The 13,620-nt window shown below is 39.4% G+C and overlaps 1 protein-coding gene across 21 annotated transcripts in view; it reads left to right on the forward strand.

Annotated features, from left to right (window-relative positions):
* Positions 1 to 13,620, forward strand: part of TRIM2 (tripartite motif containing 2) — an 89,212-nt gene that overhangs the window by 53,831 nt on the left and 21,761 nt on the right. For all 21 annotated transcript variants that reach the window (XM_084517882.1, XM_084517881.1, XM_084517880.1 and 18 more), the window contains 3 exons: positions 3,814 to 3,965; positions 4,648 to 4,828; positions 7,499 to 8,222. In XM_084517882.1, coding sequence (XP_084374008.1) covers positions 3,814 to 3,965; positions 4,648 to 4,828; positions 7,499 to 8,222 — 1,057 coding nt within the window. The remainder of the gene's footprint in view (positions 1 to 3,813; positions 3,966 to 4,647; positions 4,829 to 7,498; positions 8,223 to 13,620) is intronic.

Genomic DNA, 13,620 nt, shown 5'->3' on the forward strand with positions numbered 1-13,620 from the left:
TCTCAGCTGCTAAACTCCTGTAACTCCTGCTGGGCATAAGCATGCTAGTTTGGAAATGTTGGTTTACAATCATTTAGGTATAGCCTGGACAGGGAATAATGTGTAACTGTAGGTCCATTACTATATAATATGGATTTTTTTCTTTTCTGAGTTTGAAGTGAAAGCCAGCTTAGAGCCTAGGATCCTCAATTTTACAAGTGCAGTTTATTTTCTGCCTGTAGAGTGCAACAAGAGAACACACCAAATACTAGATTAAACACTTGAAACAAGAGAGCATGTCTCATCTCTGGCTAGGTTTTTCTTGAAAGTTGATAGAATAGCTTGGGAACTTGACAGGTAAAAGATTGTGTTTAGAAAAACATTTCCTGAACGTGTGCAACTTTTGCTTACAGCCTATGTGCTTCTCATAGAAAAATAAGAAAGCCTCTATCCTTGATGTTCTGATGAAATGGCTTCATAAAATACCTTTTAAACCCTTTTTTCTCCTCACTTCTATACTTCCCACTGTGTCACTTGTGTATCCCATTAAACTGTAATCTATTTTTTCTGTACTCTGCAATATTCAGTGTGTCACTGAGGCTAAATGAAAAATTCAGAATGTCAGAACTTACCTTTAATGAGCATTAGCACTAATGAACTGAGATCACTGCTAGCAAAATATCGTCCTCCCTCACCAGAAACACTTAATACAGTTAGGGAGCAGTAGTCTGACTCTGATATAATCATATTTGATTAAATACAAGGGATTTAAGTGGTTTACTTGTACGTAAGTATGTTGTTTAAGTCATAACAGTTTGTAAACTTTTATTTTAAATTTGATTAAAGCTTTCAGGTTTACTGCATCAGTAGGCAAAAGCTAAGACTTGGGAGAACAGGTGTTTGTTTCTAAGTTTTGCCACATAGTCTGGGAGGGCTGCTCAGGTAATCCAAACTTGTATTCTTCTAAAAGCCCAAACATACAAATCTCAGGTACACACTAGCTCTGGGACAGAGGAACTGAACATGGGTGAGAGATGGGGAAGAGGGCTGGCAAAGAGCAAACACTTCCTTTTCTCTGGACTGGTGTTTTAATTCAAACAAATAGAAAGCAGAGGATGAACAATATGGTTATTTGGATGTAGTTTTGGATAAATGAGGCTTGTCATTGCTGAGAGCTTTTTTCTTGAGACCTGAACTTTGAAGGGCTGGAATCCATGTGTTTTGGCTTTGTGAAATCTATTTCAGAAGTACATGTAGACCTGATTATGCAAATGGAAAAAAAATCTGTAACTCAGTTAAATTACAGTGGTGAAGATGTGTGGATCTCTAGTTAGATCACTGTGCTGAAATATCCTGGTCTGGTTTAAGGCAGAGTCAGTGGGGAGGATTTCAGAACCAGTGAGTATTAACTCACATTTCATTACAGCTGATAGGGCTGTTTTCATTGCCTGATTTTGTGACTTCAGTGGAAACATAGCAGAAGGCAATGCTGGATGCCACAGTCTATCCTGCACAAGAGGACATTTGGAAAAAAGGGTTTCAGGCAATTTTTTAAAATTTTTTTCTTCTGAAATATTTTGTGAAACAAACCTGAATCATGAAAAGTTTTCTGGGAATGTTACATAATGTGATGCTCATGTTGGGAATGGAGAGGGGAGAGGAAAAGCCAGTAGTACGTGTCTGCCTCTACTTAGAAATTAAGAAAAAAATAAATATATGGAATCTTAGATGATTAGGAAGTGCTAGATAAAATCTTAGGAAATCAGCTCATGGAAGCACTTGAGGCCTGAATTGTGTTAATATTAGCTTTTCTTTCTTCTTCAGCCATGGCACAATCCAAAGATTTTCATGGGAAATGAAAGATGTTTCACTCAACACATTTTGAATGTGACTGAGGCAAAGAAGACAATTTCTATGCAGACATATATTTTAGCTCTTTATGGTCTGCTTGCTATTACCATTTTGGCTTATATGTTTCTCTGGCACTTGAATAAAGAGGAAGAAAGTCAATTAGGCTAAAATTTAATTTGCCAATGAGATGTTTTCTCTCATGTATATTGTTGTAAATATGATGGTATTGTTATGAAGTATTCAATAGGAAACAGAAATATTACATTATTCTATCGTATCCAAAGATAAAAAATATAGAACAAGTAAAAAAGCTTGTTAAAATCTCTTGAACATGAGCATTAAATTATGAAGAGACAGAAAGATGAACTTTTGACACTGATTCAAAATAAGTGAACGTTTATGACCATATAAAAAGGCTTATAGTTTCCTAATAAAATGTTGTTCATTTTGGTTGGTTCTGGTTGCAAATTTTTGAAGCCTTTGTAAATAATTGAATCCTAAGTGCTATTTAACTGACTTCCTCTATGCTTGTGAGACTGCCCCACATGTTAGAGATCACGAAAATAACTGCCAGGCCTCAGAGGACCCACTACTGTCTAAGTTCAGGATTACTGGAGTGGTGTTAATGGGAGTTGCCATTATTTAGGTCTACATGTGCTTTCCTTACCCTGTTAATTTGGGGGCAGCTTTTACTTTGTTTCTAAAGTGGCTTACACAAATGGCCAGCAAACAACTGAACCCTCACTACGTGTGAATCTCATGTCTTGTGAATTGAGATAAGAAGGAAAGGAGCTTATCACAGGAAAATCCCTATTAATGCTAATAGTACTTCTAATAATAATAGTACTTCTCCCTCCTAATTCTCAAGACTTGGAACAGCCAGCTCCTTTGGAGCTGTTACAGGTCCCTCTGCTCAGGTACCTGAAAACAGCTGGTTCTACTCTACCCACACAACCACCTAATGTCAACCCACATCTCCAGCACACTCCTCTGTGTGAGGTCTGCGTGCCAAAAGCATCAACCGAGTTATTCAAGATTCTGATGCTATGTGCTGAACGCAAGAAAGCTGCCAATGGTTTGCTTTGAAGCATATGTACTGTGAGCTTTCTTACACACTCAGTAATAAGCCTAAAATTATTTGCGCTGAAAAACTTTCGAGCTGTAAAAGAATGTCTCATGCTGAATTTGCATGTATGTGTGCTATTTTGACTATTATATGATTTTGTACACAGCACTTTTCTTTACCATCATGAGTATATTCAGATTTGGGGGTATTTATTACACAATGAAGGTCTTATTTTTTAATCACCAGACAGCGTTTGACTGGGTATTTAACAGGTTGAAACAATCTTCTGCTCTTTTAAGTGTAGATGAGCACTCTTATTATAGTCTCAGATATGGGGTTTTGATGGTTTTAAGGGATTAGCAGTGGGATATAGAGCTTTTGCCCTGCAGCACATTTGTTCATTGAGGGTGTTTTTCTGTAGCAAATAAACATGGCGTTTGGTGATCTCAGTTGAGTTTGTGTTGCACAAGTGGCCCTGCTAAGAAAAACAGCCTAAACTTACACTTTCTGTGGCAGCCCCTTAAGGGAGACAAAGGATTAAGTTAGTGAGGTGATCAGAATGCCCTGATTTTTTTTTGTTTGTTTGTTTTGTTTTGTTTTGTTTTCATGGAGTAGTAGAGAAACACCAAAGTTTACTGTTCCACAGTATAAAGATGGTATTAGGGCTAGCATTGGGGTCCATCGTTGAATTTTCCAGATTGCTGTTTTGATGATTCCTGATAGAATAAAATGCATTTAGTAGGAGATATGTAAGAATAACAGACAACTGTTAAGCAGTATATTGTTGGTGTCTTTGTTTCACGTTGAACTGCAATCTGCAAGCTTGGTTAATAGCATGAGTTTAAGGCACAGAAAGATGTGCTTAGAGCTGATGGTACTGCTGCTGTGTCTGAATCTAGAGCTGTGCACTTTTTCAGGTGATGGAATTTTACTGCCAGTCCTGCGAGACAGCCATGTGCCGGGAGTGTACAGAGGGAGAACATGCAGAACATCCCACAGTACCACTCAAGGATGTGGTGGAGCAACACAAGGCTTCCCTCCAAGTCCAGCTGGATGCTGTCAATAAACGGTACAGAGTCTCCATGGATTATTTTTCAGTTTTAGCACTGCCTTCCTGTGTTACCTTGGGTAATTGTTTTAATGTGCTTGTGCCATGGGCCTTTACCCATAAAATAGGGATTGCAAAGAGGACAGCATAAGGGAAAAAAAATCCAGTGAGTTTGATGCACTGAGGGATTAAAGAAAAGAGTAAAAGATACCTATTAGTCTTTTGCAAAACAGAAGCTGTTGGAAATACAAGTGTTCTCCAAAGAAGGAGCGTAAAATATTATGGAGAAAAGTACTAGCCAGCCATGAATTTAATAATAAATAAATAATACTGTATGCTTAGACTAGCACAAACTTTACTGTGGCAGAAAAGCTTAAGAAAACAAAACCAAAACCAAACTGGGGTAAATCTGGTTCCCTCTTCCCTAGTAGATACATCTGCATAAAGGACAGAGAATCCAACGCCTCCCTGTTGGAACTGCCTGAAGTGTAATGAATTTCCACAAGGGAAGGCCCTGGCTTAGCCTTGTTTTATCAGACCCAAACCATTATGTGGTTATAAAAAGAATGAACTTACTTCTGGGAAATGACCGAGTTTAAAGACAGCCTGGTGATGAGATTGTTTCATCAAAAAATGTCAGGGCAAGGGCCAATGTTTAATAACTTTTGAAACAGCAATCTTTGTAATTTTATCCCTCCCTCAGGCTTCCAGAGATCGACTCAGCACTTCATTTTATATCTGAAATCATACACCAGTTAACCAACCAAAAGGCTAGCATTGTAGATGACATTCATTCCACTTTTGATGAACTCCAGAAGACTTTAAATGTGCGAAAGAGTGTGCTGCTTATGGAACTGGAAGTGAATTATGGCCTTAAACACAAAGTAAGATGCATGTTTTGTTTCAATGAAAAGCTATTAATTTAACAGCCAGTTTTTATAAATGATGCAGGACGCCACTTTGACAAATTGTGTCTGAAATCCAGAGGACAACTTAGTCTTCCTGAAATCAAGTACTTCACAGCCTTGCTTGTGGCTGCACACACTCGAAAATGGAATCCAGATCCTGTATGGGTAGCTAGCCCCATGCATGTGGTGTGAGGAGATCTAAAACAGCAAGCACAATGAGCAGGTATCTGCTTAAAGCGCACGTGTTTCATGTACAGATGCCAATAAGGGAATACCAAACTAAAGTCTGAAATCCTTGGGCTGCAATTCCATGAATCCTCTCATGAAGATACAAGCCAAACAATTTCTCCCGAAGAACTGAGCAAGGCTTACCATTTGGCTTTAAAGCACTGTTTTCCTTTCAAATGCCTGGTAACATATTTCGTCCTAGAAGTCATAGGTTGAGGATTAATAGGTCTGAATTCAGATTCTCAATTCTGTTCATCTAAACATATCCAAGATGTCCCAAAACTGTATTTGCTTAGCAAGAAAATATACTCAGTTTGTGTATGAAGTTCACACAAGATGGAATATGATGTTAAATTATCTTACTGTTGTTTAAAGGGGCATGTTCAACTATTTCACAGAATCACAGAACTGTAGGTGTTGGAAGGGACCTCGAAAGATCATCGGGTCCAACCCCCCTGCCAAAGCAGGTTCCTCAGAGCAGGCTGCCCAGGTAGGCGTCCAGACAGGCCTTGAATATCTCCAGAGAAGGAGACTCCACAACCTCCCTAGGCAGCCTGTTCCGATGCTTTATGATTTAGAGAACCAAAGTTTATGAAGCTGCATATAAGCAATAAAAGAGGTATTTCCTGTTTGTATAGCAAGAGTGATTAGAAACAAATTTTGTTTTGGACTGAACAGTAGGCCTGCAAAATAATTCAAATCCAAATATTTCATCATTCTCACCTTGCAAAAAAAAAAAAAAAAAAAAAAAAAAAATTAAAAAAGGAAGAGCTATTCTTTACTAAAAGAAATTTAGCCAGTCAGTTTTGGTTGTCCAGTGGACTGAGAGGCCTCATGTAAAATGCTCTAAACACATCTGAAATGCTAGTTATGGTAGGACTTAATATTTTCCATGTCTATAATGAAAGAAAGCTACATTGAGAGTATAACGGTTTTAAAATATAGCTGCAAATTGTCTTCCTCCACAGTCTGTGGTTTATCCTGAGTGTAGGGGTTTTTGTCATCCCGGGACTTTACTAGCTATGCTGTCTGTTTAACTGTTTATGGCCTGGAATAAAGGCATGGCAGATCAAAAATGCCTAGCACTGAATCCTGGGAGGTTTTTAGATGCCTCTCTAGGCATCTAAACAGATAACAGTTAACAGTTTTTTTCCCAGTGAGTGGAGAGAAAGAGATAGCTACATAAAAATCAGAAAAAAAATGCCCTTAGTATCATTACATAGTGTTTATCAGCATGGGAAGAGTATCTCATAGCAATAGACACAGAGTCTCTAAGTTTAATTTAAAATCAACTGAAGTGTTTTAAAAATACTAATTTTGCAGTGACAGTCAACAAATAACCTCTCTGATCCACTGTAATGCCTGTGCCCTAGTTCTTTTCTGTAGGAAAAACATACCACATGTGTGACTTAGTCCTTTGGTTTGGGGATTTTGTCAGTGGAGATTGTGCGGGATAACTGGAATGTTTGTGTTTTCCAGACTCCCATGAATTTCTCTGTTAGGTTTTTATAATTCAGGGATCTTTTTTCTAATTCATTACAAAACTGTTTTAAAAAAAAAAAAGTTAGCCTTGTTCCCAGCCCACACTTAACAATTTTGAGGTCAATACTGTTTTAAGAATTTTAGACTGAGGGCCAGAACTGAGCCTTTAATAAAAGCTCCTTTTCAGTCTTAAATACAGAGTAGCTACTTGCTGCCCACTAAAATTTCAGGCTACTCAGCCCAACTCTTTCCAGTATCCCCGGTCCATCCTTTATGTTTTCCTCTCCTGACTGCTGAAACTGGGGAATCATCTTGCCCAACTTCTGCTGGGGAGACTTTTACTGTCTTCAGTTATTTAGGTCAAGAATTTTTCCTCAGGATGGATGACACTTTTCCTCAGGGTGCATGTAGATTCCTTCTTGTCCCTCTCCATAGAGGAAGGAGTAACACAAAGTTTCCTCTGGCCCTGAAGAAATCATTTTACGAAGTCCTTGCAGCCTTCCTTGTTCATGGGCCTGATGATTCTTAAAATCTCTCTCTCTCTCTCTCTGTGCAGACAACTTGCTTCCCATTAACTATCTCATTAACTGTAACTGAGAATTAGATGGAAAGGTGCTTAAAATTCCACATTTTTTAATATTTAAAAATAAATAAATAAATAAAGGCAGGTAAAGGGAGTAATTCAAACTAGTGACAGTGGATCTTTGAAGCCCTGGAGAGCCAAAACGGGGTACATTTTTTGTCTCAGTGTGGTATTCTGAGAACGTGCAGGGAATCAGTGCAGTACATTTTCTAAAAGAAAACTGTAAAATAAACTGTAAAGTAAAGCACAATAAATTGTGTTTCTTCAAATGCCTTCAGGCAGAAAGCATGCAGCATCTTGCTAGCACAGATCTTGCAATGTGATGCTAATCTGGTGTTTGGCAATGCACACAGGTCCTCCAAACGCAGCTGGATACCTTACTGGAAGGACAAGAGAGCATTAAAAGCTGCAGCAACTTTACGGCCCAAGCCCTCAACCATGGCACTGAAACCGAAGTGCTGCTGGTGAAGAAGCAGATGAGCGACAAGCTGAACGAGCTGGCCGAGCGGGATTTCCCATTGCAGCCCCGTGAAAACGACCAGTTGGACTTCATAGTGGAAACGGAAGGCCTGAAGAAGTCCATTCACAATCTGGGTACCATTTTAACCACCAATGCTGTTGCCTCTGAAACAGTCGCCACAGGTGAGGGGTTGAGGCAGACCGTGATCGGACAGCCCATGTCTGTTACCATCACAACGAAGGACAAAGATGGGGAGCTCTGTAAATCTGGGAACGCTTACCTCACTGCTGAACTGAGCACGCCTGATGGGAGCGTAGCAGATGGGGAAATACTTGACAATAAAAACGGCACTTACGAATTTTTGTATACTGTTCAGAAAGAAGGGGACTTCACTTTGTCACTGAGACTTTATGATCAGCATATCAAGGGCAGCCCATTTAAACTTAAAGTGGTCAGGTCAGCGGATGTGTCACCTACCACTGAAGGGGTTAAGAGGCGTGTTAAATCTCCTGGCAGTGGTCACGTGAAGCAGAAAGCTGTGAAAAGACCTGCGAGCATGTACAGCACTGGAAAAAGAAAAGAAAATCCCATTGAAGATGATTTGATCTTCAGAGTAGGTAGGTGACTTGTGCTGACTACTGACGTTATTAAAAATAGCTCGGTGAAACTGGATGAAAAGTGGCAATATAAAAAGATTAATGCTGCAGATTTAGATTAAATTACTTCTTTAAAAAGCTGCATGGCAAGAAGCAAAGTTGGAGGACTCCCTCTCTAAAATGATTATGTTAAAGGTTAATCTAATTAATTAACTAGGTTCTATACATGCTAAAATTTGGGACAAATATAGTTATTTCTTGATGTCAGCATTGGACAAAATTAGGATTTCCCTTATTTGTGTTCTCTCTCCCCCCAGTCTAAATATGTTCGGTTCTTTATATAGTGTTTGGTTCTTTATATCTCTAAATTTGTGCATTTTTAATGCTCGGTAAACACAACATCTAGGTGTCATTGTGATTTTCTTTCAGCTCTTCTGATGCAATCTGTTTTAAAGCTAAAGCTAACAAAGTTAACTCCTAATAGGTGCAAGCCAGGATTTCAGCAGCGTGTTTACCAGGCTTGACCACTGGTTAGCAAGGTAGCTTTCCTTCTTGTAGTGGAGAATGGGTGGTGGTTAATCCTGCAGGGATTTTCAGTAGTTCTGCTGAAAACTTATCTGGATACCACTTGTCAGTCAGTTAGCCCTGTCTACCTGATTTCTCGTCTGTTAGTATTTCTTTAGGAATCTTTACTGTGACAGACAGTCTGTGCAATAACCTAAGTTTTGTATCAGAAAATGCATTCAGCATGCATGCTTTGCTTACTGACAGGACAGCACAGTGCAACCTTTGGATGGAGCAACTCAAAATGTCTGGCCTTTCCCAGATGGCCAGTGCATTTCCTTGTAAGATAAACAACCCCCTATATACAGCAACTCCAAGCATTTATACAGAGTCAATGGCATCCTGTTCTACTGTTAGTAAGGCTAAGTTTTATGGTGATTCAGACCTGGTCTGAAAGAAAGTGTCTCTCTGAACTCTTCTGGGAGTGCTTGTGATATGTTTTATGAAAAACAGAGAAGGGGCTCGATGGGCAGGTTCAGACTGAAAGGGTCTCCCTAGGTCTGTAGCAGACAGGAGCAGGACAGAAAAGCCTGCACAGACACAGCATGCCTGGGAATGGCAGGGGGCCATTGTGGCTGATCCTTCTCACAGTGCTGGCCCTTTTGGTCACATACATCAAGCGCTAATTTGTCTGTTTGTGGAAATTGCATGTCTAAATGGAGACAAGGTTGACCCAGACTTCAAAATTCCTCTTAGAGTCAAATAGAAAAACACACGTGTTTAATAGTAAATACTTAAGAAAAAATATCCTGAAATTATTTTGAAACTTTAATATTTTTGTTATAAACCTTTCGGTATGGACTAACAGGATTTCAGATTACAATTTTCACTTCTGTATCCCTTGTTTCTAGTGACCGATTTCTAACCTAACTACCAAACAGTAGTATGGCTGCAGTTTTTTTTTCCTTTTGTCCAAATGGTTCTCTCCAATACACCATAATCTCTAAAACAATCTTGAATGTTGTTTGAAAAGTTCAGTGCCCTTTTTTGTTGTTGTGATGAAATAGATTACGTTCTTTATTTCAGAGTTTTTCCTCCTCCCTGTTTGCTGTCTTCCTTGCTCTGTGTCCCCTACCTCCCCCCAAAAAATAAAAAACAAAAACAAAAAAAAAAAAGGAAATGCATAGCTCTAGTTCTAGAGCTTTAGCTTGTTGAAACCCTTCATGAGTTTCCACATTTGGGATATAAGGATTGCTGTTTTATTAAAAAAACTGAACTGAGGGTAATGCTTCATCCCATTCCACGTTCCATTCTCAGCCACTCATTTGACAGACTGATCCTGCATAGGGATGTCCCTGTGGGGTTATGTATCATCTGAAAAGTCTCTTAAGTATTTGCAGCTGCAATGCTCTAGCTTTCTACACGCTTCCAACATATGTGTAATTAATAAACACAGGTAAAACTTCCGACGTTTTCACAGGGATAGCCTTCAGGGATTTAAGATTTTGTCCAGTTCCAGTTTCAACGCACTTGGAAAAGTTGAGTTTCGGTTCATTTGTTGATGAAGTCATGCAAAATAAAGTTTATTGCTGCTTTCCAACACAACTGTGTATTTTTATTTTGAGCTCTGATAGCCTGGCCAAATCTGGATTTTTGTTCTAAACTGGGCAAGATAAAGCCTGTAGTTGGGCTGCCAGAAGCTTGTACAGCTGTGTTGGAGAATCATACTGTAATATTCCTCTGGGCATCTGGATATATGGAGCATGCCCTTGTATATATGCTGATATATGGACTTGTATGCACAAGTAAATCACTCAGCTCCTAGCAGGAGATAGTTCTTGTGTCGGTATTAAAAAATAATATTAATACAACATTAGTGCAGGTAAGTGCTTTCATTCATGGGGAATTGGGCATTGCATCCGTTGCCAATTCCGTCATATTCATGGCTTTTAAAAAGGCTTGTGGTTCTATCTAGACACTTTAGGGTCACGCTATTGACTGCACGTTCATACAGTTATATAATTCATTATTTAAAAGACCAGAGTATTTCTTGCTTCCTCTTCTTCTCTCTCAATAATTTATGACCTCAACATTTTTTTATTATTATTTTTTTTTTTTAAGCAGGCATGAGCTGTAAGAGTGTGTCCATGCAGTTCTCATGTTCTAAATGTTACAGCCTGCTAAACTTGCTACAGGAATGAAAAGAAACAAGTAAATCCATAGTTTAACAAAAATCCATCTCTGTGGCATGTACCTAGTTTGTACATACACGAGCAAGACGTTGTTTGTGATATCCAGAACATAATTGTTGTACGATGGTTTTCTCTACTGCTGCAAGTGGTAGGAAGCATTACTGTGAGAGGAAAAGCTCTTTTGTTACCCAGCTTTTGTGCCTTAAACCCACACTGAGTGGAGGAATGTGGAGGTGAGGGAAGTGTCAGCCACTTCCACCTTCCCTGGTAAGCCTCTTCCAGGTCCTCCAAAGGAGGGTTAAGAGCCATGGGTGGCATCAGATAGCTCCTCCTCTGCCCAGGACCCTGTCTTGTGCTCCAGCTCTGCCATACCAGGCTGTATGCCTTGGTACTCCTTTTTTTTTTTTTCTTTCTTTTTTCTTTCTGGCACTTTTCATGACTGGGTTCTTTGACGGTATTTAGCAGTAGTGGTGCCATTTCCCACTTCAACTGCTTTTTCTCTTTTTCTCTTCGTTTATTTGTGCTTGGACTTGGCATCAGGCACAGCCAGATGGAGAGTTGGCTCTCTGCTAGAAAGCTCAATTTTCCTTTTCCTCAGACTGTGTTTAGCTCTCTGTTCAACCATGTAACTGAGCAGCTAAGTTTAGCTGGTAAGTTTAATGGGTGTAAATTGCTCTGCATTTTTTTTTTTTAATTTTTTATTTTTTAGAAGAAAAAAAAAGACTGAAAATAAGCCGTTAACAGTGCTTTCTGTCAGCTTCCTTACTAGGTGTGGATGTCATCATCTGGGCTGTTATCAGTGCTGAAACCAAATAGGAGCCTTACTGTGAATTTATTCCACATATGAGCTCATGAAGAAGGCCTGTGTAATAATAGCTGGTAGCCTGATAAAGAGTGCAGTTTCAAAGCAGGCTCAGGGGGAGCAGAAGGGTTAGATTTACATTTGACAAATAATGAATGGGGAGCTGTGAGTTGGTTTTAGGGAAATGTTTAAATTTTTAGGGGACTTGTTCTTAGTCTGGTATTTAAATTTTCTCTGAAGGCCTCAGCCTGACATTCTGTATTGGATTGTCCAATTTGAAAGAAAGAGGGCTGCCTATAGGTATAAACTTCTTAAGCAATTACAAAAATAAAAGTGAGCTCTCTGCATGGATATCTTGAAAATATGTCTGTTTTTCTAACTGACATAGAGAAATATGTCTATTTCTCTAACTGAGCCTCCTTGTATGCCTGGCTCAGAGGAATCCCAGCTCCCCCATAGCAAGCAGCACTTGCTCATCCATTCCCCTGTCCCAACCTTTGCAGGGAGGTCCAACCCTATCCACGTTACGGCCAGGCTAAGGGCACTGGGGAAGGAAGAGATGTGCAGAGGCTCCTGACACGCTTTCATCAGTTGTTTTCTATCCTCCATTTCAGAAACTAGGAACACACCAATTAAGAAGCAGTAGGATATATTTTCTATACAGAATTTATACTTCTGTAGAAATCGGAAAGCCTTGTAATGGGCAAATAGAATTTCATTTTCCAGTTTATGAGCTCAAATCCCTCTGAGGCCAGTCATGAACTCTTTATAGGCTTGTGACTGCCAGTGTGAAATTTGGCCAGACCTACGCCGTGTAGATTTGCAGCCATACCTGTATCGGACTGGGGCCGAAGAACTCTGATGCCTCAGACTGAGGCAATGACCTATGATGACAGAGGTTTGCCTGCTGTGGTCTGGGATGTTGCTGCTGTCCCAGCAGCTCTGTAGCTGTGGCATACGGTGCACCTACCCCTAGGACCCATGTACACCTCGCTGCGGTGGGGCTCTGTCGCACAAGCAAGGCTTGGCAGAGCTCTTTGCCAAGCTTTTAGGGGCAGATGTTCCATCAAGCAAATGAATACAAATTAGCTCGAACTCCACTACTAACAGTATGTGTGTCTGCCAGAGTTCCTACTGAATTCCTCTTTACAGGTTACAAACACTGTGTGCCTTCATGCAACAGACTGGTTTTAAAACTTAGATAACTTGGATTAGTAACACTGATGTTTATTCTACGATAAGTATGTAGTTTATTAAATCTGATTTAGTACAATTTTGCTACAAAGCCTTTTGTGTTTCAGTTTTATCTATTACAGGAGAGGCATATCCTAATAATGTGTAGGGTTTGACTAAATATCTTTTGGCCCTCTAAGAGAAGAAAGAAATGAAGCTAAGGAACAAAGAAACAAGAAAGCAATTCCTTCATATTTGTCTGTGCTTTCCATGCTGGCTTTCCATGCTGTTCAGTTTTATCTTTTCCTTTTTTTTTTTTTTTTTTTTTTTTTTTCTCAATACCATGTAGAGTACAGTCCCAGAAGAAGTATTTGGTGTTGTAGGCAGGAAAGTAATGGTAGTTAAACAACATGCTCTTGGTACTGCATCCTCAGTCTCCCATTTAATCTCTAATCTTTCTGCAGGGATCTTGTCTCTTTGAATACATTCCCTTTCTGCTGGGGGGAGTGGTATGTATTTTCCTTCTGTTTTAGGAAGCTGGTAAATCTAGGTTAGCAATCAGGGAGGTTATTATTCACATCAGTAAAACACAGCAAAATAAAAACAAAAAAACTTCTGTTTTTATGAGTATCAAAAATGAACATTGTTCAGCAGGTTTGTCCAGATGCCCTGCGCTTACACCGCAGACTTAGGTACGTGATGTAATTTTTAACAACCCCTGTGATTTTTATAGGTTTCTAGTTTTTTT

This window comes from Aythya ferina, assembly GCF_964211825.1.
Source record: "Aythya ferina genome assembly, chromosome: 4".
Classification (NCBI taxonomy): Eukaryota; Metazoa; Chordata; class Aves; order Anseriformes; family Anatidae; genus Aythya; species Aythya ferina.